Source organism: Phaethon aethereus (assembly GCF_964289735.1).
Source record: "Phaethon aethereus genome assembly, chromosome: 1".
Classification (NCBI taxonomy): Eukaryota; Metazoa; Chordata; class Aves; order Phaethontiformes; family Phaethontidae; genus Phaethon; species Phaethon aethereus.
Genome location: NC_138575.1, coordinates 197,275,409 through 197,297,681, shown reverse-complemented (window position 1 = coordinate 197,297,681; position 22,273 = coordinate 197,275,409). Strand labels below are relative to the sequence as shown.

Here is a 22,273-nt window from a genome sequence, read left to right as displayed (position 1 = left end):
GTAAGATGAAAATGTGTTCTGCTTTTTGATCCAGTAACATTTTCCTAATAAGTATAAATTGTTTTGCCTATTCCACAGTGTTTAATAGATGTAATGTCAATTAAGATGTTTTCAGAGGACAAAGTATGTGATTACTTAGTAGAAGAAAAAGTTCAAATTTTAACTAAATGTTGTATGATTGTTGTTTGCTGTGATAATTGCTTGAGACTTTCAGTGAGAAGTTGTTTAGTGAGAGTATGTCTAGTTATCTTTCAGTATTTAAATGGTATTTTGCAGCCTTGACAGGCCTGTGTTCATAGCAGCAAAAAGTTCTTGGGAACATTACTGTAGGATTAAATTAAGATAAAGATTATTTTAAAAAATGAGGCTCATGGTGTGATTTGACTTTTGCATATAAAATGTTTTTTCAGATTCAGGCCATCAAGATGATGGTTCGATGGTTGTTAGGAATGAAGAACAACCACAGCAAGTCAGGAACTTCTACTCTGAGGTTGCTAACAACAATATTACACAGTGATGGAGATTTAACAGAGCAGGGGAAAATTAGGTATGTAACAGATGGTAATGTTTTGATGTCTGTGATACGGTGGGGAGAGTTTTAGTCAAATTGTACGTAAACTATTCTGTTAGACTGCTTACCAATTTATATATCTTACTTCATAAGAACTAATGGTAATCTTGGCTGGATTCCTGCTTAAGTTTGTGAAGTCTCAGGCTTTTTAACACTGTAGATATAGCTGTATTTTAATGTTTTTATCTTCTTCATTTTACCCCTTTCTTTAAAGGGCCATTACTCATACTGCAAGAATAAACTGTGTAACTTCATCCTTCCCATTGAAAATCAGTTTTAATTTGTCTTTATGCAGCTTGATTTTCTTGATGTACCAATTGCTGTGTATGCGAAAGGCTGATAGGCAGGCTTTCTAATAAAAAATAATAGCATGTTGCAGTAAACCAGGTGGGAATAGCTAGTACCTAAGGCACTTCTGCTTGAAGGCAGACTTTAATCCCTTGAGGCCTCTAAAAGCAAGAGGAAGAAGGAAATGTGTAAAGAGGATTAAGTCTCAATAAATAATTTAGCTTTTAGGTGATTGTTAGACAACTTGCTTGTTTTTTCTGGGTACCTTCTTAATCCTCTGCAGCAAGAGAAGTGACAAGGTGTCAGCCGTTATTGCTTGCCAAACATTGAAAATTTATGTGTACAAAAGCCATTAATGGCATGGGTGGATTGTGCCATTATGAGTAAAAAGGTTTTAATTTTGGACTAAAGTTTAATGCTATACAGTGATTATGCAGACGGATCCTATGTTGTGTGTGCAAAATTGCAAATCTGAGAATTGTCTAGTATGTTACCTTTTTAGCAACTGTGTAGTCGTTCTTAAAGTTCCTTGTAAATAATTGTTTCATAGTTTTAAATACTGTGATATGACCATTCATAGCAGTAATTTAGCTTTTCGGTATAGCTGCTCAGAGTATATTGTTGGCTTATCCAGTAGTTTGTGAATAGATCAGTTCTGTAGATCCTGTGTGTTTTCATGCTTGGAGTGATGATTCCTTACTATGCATGATTTAGAAACTTAATTTTCTCACTCTTTTTATACTCAAAACTGTAAATAATAATAGAAACTGTATATAAAGATGTGGTCAATTCTCCTTGATTAAAGTTAATGGGGGCTGGGGATACTTTTAGGGGAGGGAGAAAGCTGCAATGACATGTGAAGTTGCTCTGTGTTAAAGGCAACCCTTCAACCCCAGAGACAGGACCTCTGCCTGAGGATGGATGATGAGCCAACTGAGACCTTATGGGTTAGGATTAAGACTAGTATGGGTGACATTGTAGTGGGTGTCTGCTGTAGGTCCCCTGACTAGGAAGAGGAAGTAGAAAAACAGCTAGAAACAACTTTATGTTCGCAGGCCTTGGCCCTCATGGGGGACTTCAACCACTCCAGTATCTCCTGAAGGAGCAACACAGCAGCACATAAACAACCCAGGTGCTTCCTGGAGAGCATCAATAACGACTTCCTGACACAAGTGATAAAGGAATCAATGAGAAGAGGTGCTTTGCTCACTAGCAAGGAGGGACTTGGGTGTGTGAAGGTTGAAGGCACCCTTGGCTGTAATCAGAATCTTGTAAGGTTGGAAAAGACCTTTAAGATCATGAAGTCCAACCATCAACCCAACATCATCATGCCCATTAAACCATATCCCGAAGTGCCACATCTACACATTTTTTTGAACACTGACAGGGATGGGGACTCCACCACCTCCCTGGGCAGCTTGTTCCAATGTTTGACCACTCTTGCAGTAAAGACATTTTTCCTAATATCTAATCTAAACCTCCCCTGGTGCAACTTGAGGCCATTTCCTCTCATCCTATCACTGGTTACTTAGGAGAAGAGACCAACACCCATGTTGCCACAAGCCCCTTTCAGGGAGTTGTAGAGAGCGATAAGGTCTCCTCTCAGCCTCCTCTTCTCCAGACTGAACAACCCCAGTTCCCTCAGCTGCTCCTCATAAGACTTGTGCTCCAGACCCCTCACCAGCTTCGTTGCCTTTCTCTGGACATGCTCCAGCAGCTCCATGTCCTTGTAGTGAGGGGCCCAAAACTGAACACAGGATTCAAGGTGTGGCCTCACCAGTGCTGAGTACAGGGGCACGATCAGTTCCCCACTCCTGCTGGCCACACTGTTTCTGATACAGGCCAGGACGCTGTTGGCCTTCTTGGCCACCTGGGCACACTGCCGGCTCATGTTCAGCCGGCTGTCAACCAGCACCCCCAGGTCCTTTTCTGCCAGGCAGCTCTCCAGCCACTCCTCCCCAAGCCTGTAGCATTGCATGGGGTGGTTGTGACCAAAGTGCAGGACCTGGCACTTCGCCTTATTGAACCTCATACAGTTGACCTCTCCCCATCAATCTAGCCTGTCCAGATCCCTCTGCAGAACCTTCCTACCCTCAGGCAGATAATGACCATAAATAGTCATTATCCTGAGGGCAGCAAGGAGGGCAAAAAGCAAGATAACAGTGCTGGACTTCAGGCGAACAGACTTGGGCCTCTTAAAGGATCTGCTTAGTGAAGTCCCATTGGATAAGGCTCTGGAGGGAAGAGAGGCCCAAGAAAGTTAGTTAGTATTCAAGCCTCATCTCTGAGCTCAAGAGTGATCAAAGTAGAAGGTCAGGCAAATATCCAGGCAGGTCTGCTGAAATGAGCAAGAAGCTCCTGCAAAACTGAAGCTCAAAAGGAGGAATTGAGAGCAGCCCTGCAAAGGAGGACTTGGGGGTACTGATGGATGAAGAGCTGGACAGGAGCCAGCAATGTGCGCTCGCAGCCCAGAAGGCCAATCACATGCTGGGCCACATCCAAAGAAGCGTGGCCAGCAGGTCAAGGGAGGTGATTCTGCCCTTCCACTCCGCTGTGATGAGACTCCGCCTGGAGTCCTGTGTCTAGCTCTGGAGCCCTCAGCACAGGAAAGATATGGACCTGTTGGAGTGGGTCCAGAGGAGGGCCACAGAAGTGAACTGAGGGATGGAACACTTCTTCTGTGAGGACGGGCTGAGAGAGTTGGGGTTGTTCAGCCTGGAGAAGAGAAGGCTACAGGGGTACCATATTGCAGCCTTTCAGTACTTAAAAGGGGGCTTATAAGAAAGACGGGGACAGACTTTTTAGCGGGGCCTGTAGTGATAGGACAAGGGGTAGTGGTTTTAAACTAAAAGAGGGTAGATCTAGACTAGACATAAGGAAGAAATTTTTGACAGTGAGGGTGGTGAACCACTGGCCCAGGTTGTCCAGAGAGGTGGTAGACGCCCCATCCCTGGGGGATTAAACATCGCCCCCAACATTCAAGGTCAGTTTGAATGGGGCTCTGAGCAACCTGCTCTAGTTGAAGATGTCCCTGCTCACTGCAGGGTGTTTGGACTAGATGACCTTTAAAGGTCCCTTCCAACCCAAATTCTACTATGATTCTATGATGTATACAGAAGGTGGAAGTAGGGACAGGTAACCTGGCAGGAATACGGAGAACACTGAGGCACAGTTAGGAAAACCAAAGCCCAACTGCAATTGAATCTAGTGAGGGATGACAAAGGCAACCAGAAGAACTTCTTTAAGTAAATAGGTGACAAAAGGAAGACTAGGGAAAATGTGCACGCAGTGCTGAACAAGGCAGGAGCCCTGGTGACACAGGACATGAAAAAGGTTGAGGTACTGAATGCCTTCTTGTGGGAGGTTGACCCTGGCTAGATGCCAGGTGCCCACCAAAGCTGCTCTGTTGCTCCCCATCTCAGCTGGACAGCGGAGAGAAAGCATAATGAGATGCTTGTGTGTCAGGATAAGGACACGGAGAGATCATTCAGCAATTACCGCCACGGGCAAAACACACTCGACTTGGGGAAATCAAAATTTAATTTATTGCCGATCAAATGAAAGTAGAGATAATGAGAACGAAAACCAAACACCTTCCATCCATCCCTCCCTTCTTCCCAAGCTCAACTTCAGTCCAGATTTCTCTGCTTCCTTCCCCTGAGTGGCACAGGGGGACAAGGAATGGGGGTTGTGGTCAGTTCATCACACGTTGTCTCTGCTGCTCCTTCCTCCTCAAGGGGAGGACTCCTCACACTCTTCCCCTGCTCCAGCGTGGGGTCCCTCCCACAGGGGACAGTCCTCCACGGACTTCTCCAACGTGAGTCCTTCCCACAGGCTGCAGTTCTTCACCAACTGCTCCAGCTTGGGTCCCTTCCACAGGGTGCAGTCCTTCAGAAACAGACTGCTCCAACGTGGGTCCCCCACAGGGTCACAAGTCCTGCCAACAAACCTGCTCCAATCATGAGCTTCTCTCTCCATGGGGCCACAGGTTCTGCCAGGAGCTTGCTCCAGCATGGGCTTCCTATGGTGTCACAGCCTCCTTCGAGCATCCACCTGCTCCAGTGTGGGGTCCGCCATGGGCTGCTGGTAGATATCTGCTCCACCATTAACCACTGTGGGCTGCAGGGGCACAGCCTGCCTTACTATGGTCTTCACCAGGGGCTCCAGGGGAATATCTGCTCTGGTGCCTGGAGCACCTCCTGCCACTCCTTCTTCACTGACTTTGGTGTCTGCACAGTTGTTTCACATCTTCTCACTCCTCTCTCTGGCTGCAATTGCTGTCCTGTTCCTCCCCCCCCTCCCCCCCTTCTTAACTGTGTTATCCCAGAAGCACTACCACCATCGCTGATGGGCTTGGCCTTGGCCATCGGTGGGTCCGTCTTGGAGCCGGCTGGCATTGGCTCTATCGGACATAGGGGAAGCTTCTAGCAGCTTCTCAGAGAAGCCACCCCTCCAGCACCCCCGCTACCAAACCTTGCCACGCAAATCCAATACATTTCTTTCACCTCAATCTTTACTAGCAAGATTGGCCTTCAGGAATCACAGGCCCTCAAGACCAGAGGAAAGTCTGGAGCAAGGAAGACATATCCTTTGGGAAAGAAGGTCAGGTTAGGGAATACTTAAGGAAACTGGATATGCATAAGTGTATGGTCCTTGACAGGATACACCCATGAGTGTTGAGAGAGCTGGCAGATGTCATTGTGAGCCTACTCTTGATCCTGTTTGAATGATCATGATGATTGGTGGACATGCCTGAAGATTGGAGGAAGCAAATGTCTCTCCTGTCTTCAGAAAGGGCAGGAAGGAGGACGTGGAGAACTAGCTACAGGCCAGTCAGCCTTATCTTGATCCCTGAGAAGGTGATGGAATACCTGGTCTCCCCAGTATGAGATGTGGAGCTGTCTGTAGCCCACTGTAGGGCCATAAAGATGGTTAAGGAGCATCTGACAGATGAGGAAAGGCTGAGAGAGCTGGGACTGTTCATCCTAGGGAAGAAAAGGCTCAGTGGTGTTCTTATCAATGTGTATAAATCACTGAACAGAGGATGTAAAGAACATGGAGTCAGGCTCTTAGTGGTGCAGAGTGACAGGACAAGAGGCATTGGGCGGAAAATGAAATACAGGAGGTTCTGTCTGAATGCAAGGAAACACTTTTTCACTGTGAGCATGACTGAGCACTGACACAGGTTGTCCAGAAACATGGTGGAGTTTCCATCTTTGAAGACATTAAAAAGCCATCTGGACACTGTTTTGGGCAGCCTGCTATAGGTGACCCTGCTTGAGCAGAGACGTTGGGCTAGATGACCTCCAGAGGTCCCTTCCAACTGTAACTATTCTGTGATTCCCAGTATTGCATTTTGGGAAAGCTTTAAGTTGCAAAGAGGGCAGGTCTCCTTTATTCTTTCTCTTTGAGAATGCTATGAGGATATCTTCTTTCTGGCAGTGCTTACTGTGTCCCTACAGTGCAAATCTGATACTGCCCCTTTCAAATTAGAGTAGGCTTTGGAAAGAGTAAAATTGTCTGTTCAGTACGGAACATAATCTTTTAAACTGTACTTGATCGGATGTCATTCTTTGTAGAGTCAATTTTTGTGCTCGTGGCTTGCATTTGTCTTTTAAACAATGTAGAATTTGCTGAAGCTAATTGAATTAACTGAAAGTGGCAGGGTTCGGGATACATTTGAGCTTAGGTAGGCCATTAGTCATGTTGTAATCATCTTGGTGTTATTGTCCTCATCAGCTGTAAAAATGACTCTGTTCCCATGCCTTTTTAAATCTACACAACTTGTACTTTTCAGTGACAGTGTAAGGAAATGAGATTTTTTGAAATTTCAAAGCATGGTTCAGCCTAGAATATTAGATGAAGGCAAGGTCTCACTTGGAAAACAAACAAATCGTTACTCTTGTTCATCCTTCTCCCTTTGAGGAAGTAGTATTGATGACTGTTGAATTGCTTTTAAGACAGCTGATTGCTTTGAGATGTTAGCTTATGTAGGTTAGTTAAATTCATCAGCGTCAGATTTTTTTTAATACTGAATCGTGTCAATAAACAATATATCAACTGTCCCTTCCAGATCTTTATTTTTCATTTCAGAAGTCATAAACAGTCCTACACATTTAAAATTCAAGATTATACTGATTTTCTATTTGTGGTTAGGTAAAACAGCTAAGTTGCATCTTGCATGTCTTTGTAGTAAGATTTTAATTTTGTTCTATACTAAGCATAAAATAAGAATATTTCTGTATTGGAGGGCACTAGCTGAAAGTATTGATATTAGATATGAACCTGAACTGAGATTTTTCTGAAATGCTATCTGCATTTTCCTTAAAATGAAGCTTGTGAAGAGAAAAATTACTTAAAACTTTGGAGTTTAGAACTTGACAGGTCTGAGTTATAGATAATTTCCTACGCCATCTAATATATGCAATGTTTTCAGAGGTTGTATTCAAAAGACAGTTTTTATTCCATGGAATGTGGAAAATGCTTAGAAGATTGGACACTGGCATTTATTCTATGGAGTAGAAATAAAAATGTTAACTACTGGTTTGTAAAGTGAGAGAAAATGATTATGTACCAGATATGTTTTTTCAAGATGCATTTACTTGGATTATCATTGTGCAGCCCACCACCAATTAAGACTGTGTTTTGCACTTGATAACGTCTTTCCATGTGGCTGCACTTTCGTTCTCATTTCAAACGTCTGGTCTTCAGCAATAGTAATAGAGCTCCAGAAAACAAATGTCCAGGTCCCTCTTGTATCTCTTGGAGAGCTTCTGATAGGATGAGGACATCCTTGGTAGTAATTCTCAAAATTATTAGAAGTAATAAAAACCTGCAGTTATATCATACAGAAGCTTTTATTTAAGCCCTAATAATTGTGTGTTTTGGGATAACGCAGATGAGAAAGCTTTTGGCTGTAACAATTTGTTGAAAAATAAATCCTCAATTAAGAGTTTCTTCCAAGATAATCCTTTTGGGGAGTAAGACAGATCTGATTTTCATCTTCAGCTGTAAGAATGATATTCACTGTCCTCTTCCTTCACACAGTGTGCACACTTGCTTGTGGGTATTTCTGTGATACATATATCCTGTAAAGATTTGGCCAACCTTTAGGTGAAATATCTTTGATTCAATTTTCAGAATTAAATGTTATCATTACCAAAGCTGAGGAAGACTGAAAGTTCTTAATTTTATCCTTTCCTTTGGCTCAATCACTCAGTACTTGTAAGTCATTATTGCTCAGTTGTCACTGCAGTGTGAAAATTGAATCTTTATTGTGTTCACTTATCACAGTAGATGCAATTTAAAGTGAAATTTAGCATTTAAGAACTAGATGTTACCATGTTAATCTTCATGTCTTGTTTGAAAGTTAGGGCAACTTTTGTCCTTTGTTGCTTATGATCTGTGTGGGTTTTTTTTAATGTTGTGATTTCCATAAAATACTGAGGTGTGTATGGAGCCTGATTAGATAAATTTTAAAGTTTAAGCTCTCTAGTAGGTATTTTTATCATGCAATCTGTATTTAATAATGGCTTTGACTAAGTTTATTAAGGCACACATTAAGTGGATGTCAGTTTGCAAAGCTCATGAGAAGACACTTTTAATATTCTGATAAACTTTGTACATTACAGAACACTCCATTCATCTTTTGATATGAAAATTAGCAAGTGACTGGAGTGTTTTGCTAGGTGGGAGTGCAATTTGGGTGTGCAAGTCAAGTAACGATACTTTCAGCATGTTGAAAATTTTTTCACTTGCTAAATCCTTTTTGCTGTCGTCTTAAAAATACAATTCGCTTAATCACCTGTCATAATATCTAATTAATCTTAATTTATGTTGACTTGCGGCGTGGATTTTGAGCTATGCTAGAAAAAGTTTGGCAACTTTGGGGACTAGAAATGGGTGGCTACTTTGGCAGGAGCCCCTTGCTGAAGGAAAAGCAGCATGCTGAACACAAGTATCTTACAGGCTAAATGAGGTCTCTGAGGTGCGATTTGGACTGTGCTAGTCCAGCGTACAGCTAAAACTGTTTCACACCCACGTGGAACTTTTAGGAAGATCCAAGGAATGTTTTCATTGCTAAGCTGGGGCAAGGTAATAGGTATGTTTTAATAGGCTGTAAAATGTGGTGACATGGAAACTCCTTTTGGTTTGAAGTTACTTCTGCTGTTGATTTGGGATGTAGAGGTGGCGAACTCTGTGGAAACTTTTCCCTCTCTTTAAAGTATCTGTTTTTCAGCAATGCAAATAATTAGATAAATTTTTTACTAATTAACCTTTATAATCTGTGTGCTTGTTTTTCAGTAAACCTGATATGTCTCGGTTGAGGCTGGCTGCAGGGAATGCTATTGTGAAGTTGGCACAAGAACCTTGTTACCATGAAATCATCACCTTAGAACAGTACCAGCTGTGTGCACTAGCCATAAATGTAAGGAAATTAGGTGGGACTTGTGGGTTATCAGCAAATGTATGAATATGTGTGTTTGTTCTGTATGTTGTATATACTTCTACCAATCTGTTTTTATGCAAAACGTTCAGTCTTGGCATTAAGTTATTTTTCTACTACATAATCCTGAAAACTCATTTTGGATGTGAATTAGATCTATAGTATTGGGCTGCCCAATGAGAGAATGCTAACTTTAAAGTAGTGAAATATTAGAATATTGATAAACCAAGGCATTCAGTATTGATTTAAAGTAATACCCCAGCTGCATTATGACATCATTAAAAGTTCAATGAGATGATACAAAGTATGTTGGACTGTGGTGACAACAGTGACCTTGGTTTCTTGATACTTGGGTAGAATATGTTTGGAACACAGAGGTCTGCAAAGATAGTTGCATCCTTTAAATACTAGAAGAGATAGGGAGAGATTTCTCAGCAGATACTGTAATTTTCATCCTAATTTCTGCCTGTGAACCTGAAGTAGCAGAAAGGAAATAACTTTCAAAGTGTTAGTAGAGATGTAGAGAACCTCTGTGTTCCTGTCTTGTAGACTATGCAAATTCTAGAGAAATTAATTTCCACCGCAAGACTGAGGTAGACTGAGGTGATCAAAATCTGTTAATTTCTTTGGTCGTTTCCCTCCTGTGGCAAATTTTTGTTTGTTGCTAAATGTTAACCTTGCAGTTCTCGATCAGAATTTGCTTTCACTTGATTTGACTCTCTTCAGTACTTTAGGTGCAACCTTCTTGCCCTCCATTTCATCACTGTCTCTCACTTTCACTTCTTATTTTCCAGCTGTATCAATCTTGACTGTTTGTTTGTTTGAAAGGGGGTTTTGGGAGATGAGGTAGAAAATAGAAGAACGTAATAGGGTTATCAACATTTATAAACAAGTTAGTATCACATCTTACTGTAGAATCATAGAATATCTTGGGTTGGAAAGGATCTCTAAAGATCATCTCATTCCACCTCCCATGCTGTGGGCAGGAATATCTTCCACTAGATCGGGTTGTTCAAAGACCCACCCAGCCTGACATTGAACACTTCCAGTGATGGGGCATCCACAACTTCTCTGGGCAACCTGTTCCTGTGTTTCACCACCCTCATTGTGAAAAATTTCTTCCTTATGTCTAAACTTACCCTCTTTCAGTTTAAAACCATTGCCCCTTGTCCTTTCACTACAGTCCTTGGTAAAGAGTCTTTCTCAGTCTCTCTTATAAGTCCCCTTTATATATTGAAAGGTTGCAATAAGGTGTCCCCAGAGCTGCCTTTTCTCCAGGCTGAATAACCCCAACTCTCTCAGCCTTTCTTCGACAGAGGTGTTTCAGCCCTCTTGACTATTTTCATGGCCCTCTTCTGGACCTGCTTTAACAGCTCCATGTCAGTCTCATAGTGGAGACCCCAGAGCTGGACTCAGTACACCAGGTGGGGGGTCTCATGAGAACAGAGTAGAGGAGGAGAGAATCACCTCCCTTGACCTGCTGGCCACGCTTTTTTTGATGCAGACCAAGATACAGTTGGCTTTCTGGGCTGCAAATGCAAATTGCCAGCTCATGTCCAATTTTTCATCCACCACTACCCCCAAGTCCTTTGTGTCAGGGCTGCTGTCAGTCCCTTCATCCCCCAGTCTGAATTGATACTGGGGGTTGCCGCAACCCAGGTGCAGGACCCTGCGCTTGGCCTTGTTGAACTTCATGAGGTTCACGTGGGCCCACTCCTCAAGCCTGTTAGGGTCCCTCTGGATGGCATCCCATCCCTCTAGTGTATAAACTGCATCACTGTGTCATACACAGAATTGCTGAGGGGTGTACTCAGTCCTGCTGTCAGTGTCTTTAGTAAAGATATTGAAAGTACTGATCCCAGTATTGACCCCTGAGGGACACTGCTTGTTACTGATCTCCTTTTGGACGTTGAGCTGTTGACTGCAGTTCTTTGGATGTGGCCATCCAGCCAATTTCTTATCTGTTGAGTAGACCACCTATGAAACCCATCTCCCATCTCTCTCCAATTTAGAGACAAGAATGTTTAGTGGGACTGTGTCAAAGGCCTTACAGAAGTCCAGGTAGATGACATCAGTTGCACTTCCCTTACCCACCTATGCAGTCACTCCGTTGTAAAAGGCCACCAGATTAGTCAGGCATTTGTCCTTTGTCAAGCCATGTTGGCTGTCTGTAATCGCCTCCCTGTCATCCATATGCCTTGACATAACTTCCAGGAGTATCTGTTCTGCTACAGTATCACTTTTGTCACTTTTTTCTTCCCTGTTTATTGATATTTCTTTGCCTTTTGTGACCTTCTTGTTTGCTAGAATTTAGATTGTAAGCTCTGTCAGGATAGGAATTCTGCCTTTACTTTTCTCTGCAGCTTCTAATAGATTTTTGAATACTTAGGAATCACTTTTCTAGACCTTCTTGAGGTTTTGTGTAGTTTCCTCTCTCTGCTAGGCTATTCAGTTCAGATCCTCAGATGCAGATTAACTGTAACAGTTTCAGTAACTTTTGCACTTCGAAGTGGTACTGTATTAATCTCCTATGGAAACCACTAGTAAATTTGTTTTTAGAAATCTGCACATGTACATATGCATATGTATATTTATGCTTAGAATGTTTTGTATTAGAATCCATTTCTTTGTGGTAGACACTATTATAAAAGTTTATTCCTTCTTAACACTATCAAGTCTAGCGACAAATTAGGATGTTCAAGTGATGTCAAGGCCAACTCTAGTATTACATAATTTAATTACAGCAAATTTTCTTTAAGTGGACAGACCAGGAAGCAGACTAAACAAAAGGAAAAGCTTAACTTTTAAGGTTTGTAATGGTTGCACAGGTTCTGCTATGGTTCTGTGCTAGCTATTTTTTTTTCTCTGAGACTGTAATGTGGAATGATCAGAGCATGGAATACCTAATTAAATGTTGTTGCCAAGTGCTATATTAAGGTTGCACTGGTAAACAGAGACTTTATAATGATTAAATGTATGTAATGTTTTTTAGTAATTTTAAAGTAAGTTATGTATGTGGTTGGCCAAACCTGTAAGCTCACCAGCTGTTAAGTTCTTTGATCTGCAGAACAAATTTTGATGTCAGTAGAGCTTCATGTGGAAATACAGTAGAAAATAACTGAGTATACTGTTAAGTATTTCAGTGTTTAACAGGATTTAAAATGAGATTTAAGATAATAAGCTAAGCTTTGTGGAAAATGTGATTTTAATTGTATTTAGAATAAATATTTTAGATTGCTTAAGTTTCATCTGTTTGAAAAAGCTTTGGCTTTTTTTTTTTTAGTTTCCTTTGTCAACTCTGAGTGTGTTTTAATTGTTTAAGCAAGTCCTTGTCCATTTTCAAGAATCAAATCTGCTTTGCAATACTTTTTTAATAATATTTTTAAATGGTTAATTTCTGATGAATTGGCATTAAATTCAGAGATGTAGATATGTGAAATGGGGCTAATGTGTGGGTTTAGTTGTATGCTACAAAAAATGTAAAACTTGGTTGAGTTTGGTCCCCTTCCTCTCAGTGAACTAGTGTAACTGAACTGAATTTAAAATTATTCTCAATATTAAAAGATAAATAAGAATAATTCCAATTTGTACCACACAGCACCATTGGTAACAATGAACTATACCTTCTTTGTCCTCTGAGTCAAGGAGAACATGCTTCCTTCTTAGTATGCCAACTAGGCACAGGTCTCTTCTAAGCTTTCCAAAGGCTTTAGACTTAGATCTTGTTACTTGAGCAGAAGTGGGCTACATCTTATCTCTCTGCTGGGGGGTCAGTTTGCTACAAAGAGACAATAGATTTTGAGTAGGCCTCATAGTTTGGGTTTGTAGTGTCGAGTTGCTTCAACTCCAGCTACAGCAGGCACTTCAGGGTTTCAGTCCACAGAGGAAGATTATGGCTTGAAGCACAGAAGGGAAAATGGGGCTTGATGAATTTCTTCTGCATTTAAATTTTGGGTGGGAGGAGAGGGAGGCTTGTCTTATCTAATACATGATCTCTTTGATGCTACTTTTGAATTAAGCAGAATCACCAGTTACCAGTGGCTAGGTTTGTCTCTGCACCTCTGTTGACTGATAGCTGGAAACCCTCTTCAATTCTTTCTTGTTTTAAAACTGTCATTTGACTAAAATAGCTGTTTATTCTTGTTCATGTTTTTTTCTTTATATTTAGAGATAACAAAACTTCCCTCTTGACATTTTTTGGCAGGTTAAATATGCCAAGCTGTTTTAGTGACTTTGTTTACCATATGTTTTTCTGTATATTTTCTTGTAACTGTTTTCCACACCTGCTTCTGTTAACCTTCCCTTGCCTGTGTTGGTAAACCGTTTGTGGTATATTGATCGGTGTCTTAAAGTATGTAGGTTATTTTCGTACAGAGAATTTTAAAGTTCATATCTTTTCTGGAAATACGTTGCTTAATAAATTGTAGAAAGACATTTGCCACCTTTGTATTATTTTACTTCATGTTTTTTGGCAACTGTTAGACACAGGTTATTCCTGTCTCTGGTCAGTCATAGTTCATAGGTGAATAGGTTGTTTCAGTACAACGGAAATGCTTGGTACTCTCTGAAGTGTTTGTCCTTATCTTATCTGGTCATTCTGTTGAATTTTATTCAGTTTCTAATATTAATTGCTTGATGGAAATTTGTGAAATAACAGTAGTAAAATCAACACAGTGGTTACTTGCAGCACCACAAAGCAAGTGGCCCTATTGGAAACAAATTGATTAACTCCATGCCTCAATACTATGCTAAAGCTGGCCTTGAGTCCTGAGTGTAATACCTTGCTGTACAGTTTCTGAACCTTAATTCTTTTCCTGATCTTAAGGGAAGCTTCAACTGATTAATTCAGTTTAATTGCTCTGAATTGGCATTTAAAAATATTTGCACAATTCCCATGTTTCTGTAGTTTATAGTTTATGTTTCAGACCTATGCAAGGTCTGAAATGGATTTTGGCATATTTACTTCCATGTTTTATTTCAGTGTATATTATTTTTAGAAAAGTTTACTGTTATATTTTTTGGTTTTGCCTTTTTTTTTTTTAATAGGATGAATGTTACCAAGTGAGACAAATATTTGCTCAGAAACTTCACAAAGGCCTTTCTAGACTACGGCTGCCACTAGAATATATGGCTATTTGTGCACTGTGTGCAAAAGATCCAGTGAAAGAGAGAAGAGCTCATGCTAGGCAGTGCCTTGTGAAGAACATAAATGTCAGAAGGGAGTATCTGAAGCAACATGCAGCAGTTAGTGGTAAGAGAATAGAAGTTGCTTTTTGGTACAAGTGCTATAGTTCAAATGTGAGTAGACTGTGAAAATACTGATGGTTTTCTGTTTTTATACATAGAATGACTGTAAATTTCACTTAAAAGGTATCTAATGAAAACTGAAAATAGAGTCCAGATTTTCTTTTGAGTTTTTTAACAGGCATTTCTGAGATCTTTCAATTTTGTTAAAAGCTGTGCAGATGTTTATGCCTAAGTATATTGAAGTGAAGTTAATATGTAAGGCAGTTATATGTACTATTTGAACTTAATGGTAAGTTATTTTGTAAGTGACAATGATTAATTTTATTTCAGTAATTAATAATACACAGCTCTAATGACATAAACGCTGTACTAAATTGACTGTCTTTGAGCTGCTATGTTGAGTAGCATCTTACCTTGTCTTACGCTGGCCAAGGGCTTTATTTGTAGGCACTTCAGGATGAGTTTATGTAATTCTTTCTTCCCAGTGACAGCAGTCTGATCATGGGAATGCTTTGGAAGTTATTTATGGACTAATGTTAGCTTTTTTTCTTTTATAAAATCAGTTCTTTCCCCTTTTGACTTACTCAAAGCTACACACATACACAGTGTGACAACATTGGTATATGGTCATAGGAAAAAGTAGACCTTTACAAAGAGCTATGGACATTTTGAAATAAGAGTTTCTGAAGGTTTCCTTTCTTTGAAAAATTACTGGTGGTTTGGCCTTTGAAATGAAGGGGACTTTTTCATCTTGCCTTAGGATAGACCTGTTTGTGATTCTGATCTCATAGATGTTCTCAGATAACTGATTTCACTCTGCATTTATGAATCACACACATTATATTAGCCATGTCAGACTGTGTGTGCCTTAGTCCCCTTAGACTTTGATTAGAGAATAAGTCTGTGGAGAAATCCTTTCGTATATTGTTAATTAGATTTTAAAAAAGAAAAAAGAACAGTGCTTTTTCTTCCTCTTTGATAATATGTAAAAAAGAAAAATCCATTGAGCCAAAAGCCTTTAAGTCATCCTAAGATTATCCCCCTTGAAAGTAGAAAACTCTTTTTAGTTATGTAGGAGAAAAGTATAAGAATTCTTATATGATTAAAAGTAATTACTGATTCCTAACTGTATTAAGATAGATGCTGCAAAGTTACTATTAACAAATCTGTAGAAGAAATGAAGAGGAGCCTAGTTGTGTGTGATACTTTTTATCCAGCAGGATCTCAAAGTGTGCCTGATGACTTTTTTTTTTCCCTCGCTGAAAGACTTACCTTTAGTGATGCCATTGATTTGATACATACTATAATCTGTGAGGAGTCTGGATTGCAGGATTTTTGAGTATTACGATGTTAACCTTGACATTCAGATTTACTAGTTAAAGCTTTTAGCAAATAAAATGTCTTGAACTGTTTACATCTTAAAAAATCATTATTGCAGTAGTACAGCTGATCTAGTAAGATCATACTATTTAAATGTATATGTGTCTCTGTCATCCTCCCTGCTGGCTCTTGGGGTAGTAACGAGCATAGTATCTCCTTTGAAAAGCTTCCACAAAAAACCTAGAGTTGAGAATCTGCATCTTTTCTGAATCTATAAATGTGTGAATTTGCAGTATTTTTTTTTTACTTGGTACAGGTAAGGAGGATATTTTTCAGATATCTTGGGAGGATTCCAGCATTTGTTGAAAAGATGGTTAACTTCTATATACCTTGCCTGAGGAAAACTTCCTAAGGCCTGTACCAGACAGTAGAATGCCTCTTTCTGTCACACTGAGCTTCTACAGGCTGGCAAGAATTACTCTCAGGCCTCTTAAATTCCCTAAATATTATTCAGAGTAGAGGCTACTCAAAAAGAGACTTATTTTGACTGTGTATCTGTTACTAGTTCCATCTGGGTGGAGACTTGGTGTCTTTGCTTTCTAAGGCTGGGCTTTTACTTGCAAGTCAGTAAGTGGAAAAATTATAAGAGTAAAGATTAATTTTTTTAAAGAAGTGTCTTTCCTAAGTGCTCATAAAGGCCTGTCAGTGAGGGGTTTTGGCACATTCTAATTCCAAGTGCTGTTAGTTCACGTCTGTAAAGCCACCCCACCTTTCAGGTTGTGTCTTTCTTCCTCAGAGATGAGGAAAGAGTGTGTAACTACTATAATTTGTCATGACAGGGGTTAAATATGTTATGTATCAATATTTGTCCTTTTTCAGTTTTGACTGTGTCTGCTTTGCTTTGTTTTCCAGACCACGTTGGAATTACTACTGTAGTTATATTAGAAATTGTACAAGGAAAGAAGTTAATGAAACACTGAGTTCATGCTCTTGATGAGCATTCTATTGAAGGTGCTAATTAATACAGATAATAGTGGGTCGTTTTGCCTGGGACATGTCTAAACCAAGCCAATTTTGCTACTGTTCTGCAATCATAATTAGGTTCTTTTTTTCTTGGGTGTCCCCTCCTTATTTTTTTATATAGTTACACAAACAGCTGATGGCTAAAATACAGGACAACACTTGAAGTAGTGAAGGATGTTTTTAAAGTTAGTAATGGGATGTCAGTTGAAACGCATTAAAAACTGCTTTGCAGAGTACACTGGATTTCAATTACATAACTTGAAATAGCAAGATATAGGGTGATTTTTATTTTTTCTCTCAAACCTTATGATGGCTTACAGTCTATGTAGTAGAGATATTACTCTTGATAATTAACTACATAAACTGCAATGGCTGTCTAAAGGTGTGCCCTTGGAACTTGACAGCACTATCTTCTGTGGGCCTTTATTAATTGTGAATGCTTTCCTTGCTATTATGGATGAATCCAGTATTTCATGTAGGCTGTGCATTATCCCTATTTCTGCAGACCCTCAAGAATGGGATAGATTAAGACTTTACTTCTGCATGGCAATTATTTAGTTAATCTTGTGAAATCTACAACAATGATGTATTTTATTTGATGTCCACAGTATTTGTCAAGCACATCTCAAATGAATACATATATTGGAGATAGAAATGTCAGTGTTCTAATGTATTTTAAAATAGTTTTCAAATATTATTATACATAATGATTTACAGATGTTTGGACTTCTTATTCATAATGTAATACGGGATAGTTAAAAGCTTACTGAAAGAAGATTTTCCAGACTTGGTCATGTCTTTCATGACTACTCACTAGCTCAAAATGTGTTTGGTTTTTGGGGGTTTTTTGTTGTGTTTTTTTTTTTTTCCAAAAGCAGAGCCAGGAACTTCCCTCCTTCTTTCATATGTACGTTCAAGTGTTTATCCATAGGCATGTTAATACAGAGACTTTGCATTTGCCACAAGCACTCAAAATCAGATGATTTTACAATAGTAATATGCATAGAATACTAGCATGCCTTCCTTGCCTATGATCCTGCCTGTTGTACAGGGTACAGGTTTAATAACTTAGGTGTGCTGTACATCCTCCAGTTCCTCTCGGCCATTAGGCTAAAGAACGCAGTGTGGGTGTTTTCTGCAAAATGCTTCTTGACTTTTGTTGTACAACTTGTCTTTTGATTGTCCTTGCCCTGTGGGATATGACCTCTTTCATTCTGATTGTCATCATGAAACTTTTGAGGTGCTGAAGTTCACTCTCCATAGTGTTGGTTAGTTCAGGGATTTTTGTCACCTTATGGAATGTATATTTAGTGATCACAACTTTGAGGGGGCCTTTGGTAACAATCCTTACTTTTTGAATCCCAAAGGAAAATAGGCCATCTGACTGTCGTGATGTAGGAAAGACATTCTCCTGCAGTCCTTGCTTAGGACTACTTAAAGGTCTCAGAGGATGCTAGAAAAAGTTTTCAATGCTTTGAATGTCATAGTTCAGTTGTGCTGCTCTGTTCAAGCGGGATTGAGCCTTTTTAACTCGGTCCACTATGTTATAACCTTCATGTTACCTCCTATCCATTCCTTAAACTGATAAGGTAGGCGTGGGTTTGGAGAATATTGTGGCAATTTGACTGCAAAGCCTCTGCAAAGGGCACTTGTTTCTTTTCTGTTGACAGCAAAGCTGTACACTGCAATGTCCAAAGAAAGAATAATAGCATATTCTGCAATTGTGCTAGCCTTGCATCTTGCAGTTAACATGGATTTTGTGATTTGTCCTCACTTCTGGTTTTCAAGTCTTTCAGAATACAGGCTTTGAACTGAGGGAAGGATTGGGCGTAACAGGTGACTGTAGCTGTATTCTCAAGGTAGCTAGAAAATACACAGCCCTGAGTGAGAGATACTTACTTAAAATCTTAATTTTTGCATGCATGAAACATCTGCACACCAACAGTGAGATGCAACATTATAAAGAAATTATAGGCCCACATGTGCATAGTATAGACTTTATCTTAATGTATGCTGACTTTAAATTTTGCTAATTCCTCTGGAGTAGAAAAGCATATTTGTTGGTATGTAGTCTTCTGATGCATCCTTCTTCTGCTTTTCAGAGAAACTGTTGTCACTTCTACCAGAGTATGTTGTTCCTTATACTATCCATCTGCTAGCTCATGACCCAGATTATGTCAAAGTCCAGGACATTGAACAACTCAAGGACATTAAAGAGTAAGAAAGACTACTTCTAATAATGTTATTTCTGTGGTTAAAACAATCTAACTTTATTCTAAGAAGTTTTAATTTGTTGTGATACCCTGATATACGGTCCAGTGCACATAATGATAAAATATTGTGAGAATTAGTAGATACGCTTTTTTTCAGTGCTCTGTGATATCTTACAGGGGAACTTTCACCTTCTGCTCATCCTACCTTCATTTCTTTTTTCCTAAAGAATTGGTTTCCCAGACTTAAAACTGGTTCAAATTCATAATACTAGTAAAACCTAGAGTAAATCACTTTCTCAAATGTGCATTTTAAAAGAATTTCTTTTGCATTTGTATTTGAGGAGTACTGCATTTCTCCTTCAGGTGCCTGTGGTTCATACTGGAAATATTGATGGCTAAAAATGAAAATAACAGTCACGCATTTATCAGAAAAATGGTAGAAAATATCAAACAGACTAAGGATGCTCAAGGACCAGATGATCCAAAAATGAATGAAGTAGGTCATACTTTTTGATTGGAAATTGCATTTAATTCTGGCCTGCTTCTGCAAATTAGTTGCTTTTTGTTTACACACCAGCATTAAAATGTCTTTCAATAGAATTTTATGTGGGAGATGATACTTTGTGTACTGTAATGACTATTGTAGTTTAGATGAGAGCTTTATTTTCTTGTGCTTCAGTAGATCTTGCACATTTGCAAGGAACTTGTAATAGTTTGCAATCCTTCTGTTTCTGTCTCAGTAAGATTATTAAATGCTAACTTTAAATATATATAAACTAATTTTTACTGTTTAAATCATCCACTAAAGTGCTTCATAATATTTCATTTAGAAGTGCAAGAGTAAGCTTAGTGTAGGAAGAAAAATACATGCATTAAATGTCTCCAGTGCATATTGTGTAGTGAATGTATCAAACCCTGATCTTGTTGTTGAGGTTTTTGCATCACATAATGTACAGATTTGTCGCTTTTCTGCTTCTCCAACAGAGATGAGATTTTTTTTTAAAAATTTTTTTTTTAGCTTTGTTTTTGAAACCATGGCATATACACTATTCTTAAGCGTAGAAAGATCATAAAAGCTGTCGACTGCTGGGCCTACAGTGCTTTTGTCTTTTGCTGCTATATTTTAGTACCCTGCAATAACACTGTTTAAGATGCAGTCTAATGTTAAATTTTAAGATGATTGCTTTTTAAACTGTGAGTTCTTGTAGTCCTGTGCTCTAAAGATATACTGTCTTTTGTCAAGATTTCTGATGAACTTCTAAAGTGGTGTTTGGTTTTTTTTAAATTTTATTATTTACAGAAACTGTACACAGTCTGTGATGTAGCAATGAATATCATTATGTCAAAGAGTACAACATACAGTTTGGAATCCCCTAAAGACCCTGTACTTCCAGCCAGATATTTTACTCAACCTGACAAGGTATAACCTTGGCATTTAATTTTTCTTGAGATAAGTCTAAATCATTGTTAGTTGTAATTCATGTTTTTTTTATTTAGTAGTTCTTATAACTTCAGCTTTCTCCCTATTATAATGTAGTTGAAAAATGTATATATTTGTTATGTATACACACACTTATTTCCACCCCCCCACCCCCAATATTGTTGTTCAGGTTTAAAATTTCAAAAGCATAAACCATGTAAAGAAAATCTTTCAGGACCACCTCCAAAATATATATAGCTTGTTTGTTTATTAGTGCTGTGATTTTTATTCTGCTCTGTGTTCTCCCCTCACCCACGCCCCTTACAGAATTTCAGTAACACCAAAAATTATCTTCCTCCGGAAATGAAGTCTTTTTTCACTCCTGGAAAGGTATGTATGGTGGAGGGGTTCTGGGGGTTTTGGTGCTGCGTTTGAGGTTTTGGGGCTTTTTTGTTTTAGTGTTTTGTTTTCAAGAAAACTAATATGTAGTTAATGAAATATTTCAAGTTTAAGAAGATAGATTGTTTCGGCCCAAAGTGTTTATATACCAAAGGTTAGTAAACCATTAGAGAGAAAGAGATAGTAGAAGGGGAAAAAACCAGCTGCTGTCTATGCTGGGTTGGTGGTAGCAGTAGGCAAAGCCTGTTGTTTTGAGAAGGAGAGAGTCCAAAAAAATCCCAACCCCATATTTGCCCAGTTAACAAAATGGTTCTTTTCTTTTTTTTCCCTGCAGAAGATTACAATATTGCATATGAAGTGACATTATTTTTAAAATCACATAATATTTGTCAAAGCTGAATACTGTTTTACAGTATCTTACAAGATAACTGTTCTGTGGTTATATTAATTTGTTCTTTGTAAATATTGAATGGCAATGTTCTTCCTTCACTAAAACTAAACCCAAGTACTCTTTAGAATAAAATTCAAAATCTAGTAAAGGAAAAGACAAATTCTGGTTTTCATCTGGATTAATGTGTCTTGTTCTAGATTACAGCAGAACATTCATTTGCTACCTTGTAAAAGAAATAAAAGTACAGCATCTTCATTACCCTGAACTTTGCTAATGAAGCATTAGCTGCGAGCTAGTAACTTACTAATAGAGGTGGAAAGCAAGTTACAAAAAAGTGCAGACATACAGGAGTGTCTTTTTGGTTAGAAGCTGAAAGCCAACATTTATTGATTGGAATATATCACCACTGTATTGCGCATTTGAAAATGAGAAGTAGTCTATATTATGTCAAAAACTGGATGAAAGAACTTAAAACACTCTGCTAGTTTGTCCCAAACTTAATATATTAGGTGTACTGTGGCAATATTAAACAAGAAACATGGTTTATGCTATCACAAAAAATCACAGAACCACAGAATGTTTGAGGTTGGAAGGGACCTCTGGAGGTCTCCTAGTCCAAAGCCCCTGCTCTCTGACTTTCCTCACAAGAAATGCCTCAGTCCCTTCTTCACCTTAGTGGCCCGTTGCTGGACTCCGCAGTACCTCCATATCTCTCATATATCCTAATTGAAATTCTGTAATTCTTTTGAATCCAAAGGTAGCTTTTATATTATTTTAGATTTGTAGCGCCAGGTACTCTAGCTCCTTTTTTCTGTTGTTCTGAAATTTTGTAACAAACAACAGAGGTGTATTTGACCACGAAAAATTTTCAGTTGCTTCACCATCGTGAGAGCAATGTGAAATGAAAGTTGGTATAGGGAGTCTTATTTTTAGGAGTGGAAGACTAGCTTGAGTG

At 39.0% G+C, this 22,273-nt stretch overlaps 1 protein-coding gene across 2 annotated transcripts in view; it reads left to right on the top strand.

The window, feature by feature from the left end:
• Nucleotides 1-22,273, top strand: part of PDS5B (PDS5 cohesin associated factor B) — a gene marked incomplete at both ends in the record, with an annotated part of 92,667 nt that overhangs the window by 57,148 nt on the left and 13,246 nt on the right. For both annotated transcript variants that reach the window (XM_082013903.1, XM_082013902.1), the window contains 7 exons: nucleotides 411-547; nucleotides 9,164-9,287; nucleotides 14,352-14,556; nucleotides 18,998-19,112; nucleotides 19,472-19,604; nucleotides 20,409-20,528; nucleotides 20,856-20,918. In XM_082013903.1, the coding sequence (XP_081870029.1) occupies nucleotides 411-547; nucleotides 9,164-9,287; nucleotides 14,352-14,556; nucleotides 18,998-19,112; nucleotides 19,472-19,604; nucleotides 20,409-20,528; nucleotides 20,856-20,918 (897 nt within the window). The remainder of the gene's footprint in view (nucleotides 1-410; nucleotides 548-9,163; nucleotides 9,288-14,351; nucleotides 14,557-18,997; nucleotides 19,113-19,471; nucleotides 19,605-20,408; nucleotides 20,529-20,855; nucleotides 20,919-22,273) is intronic.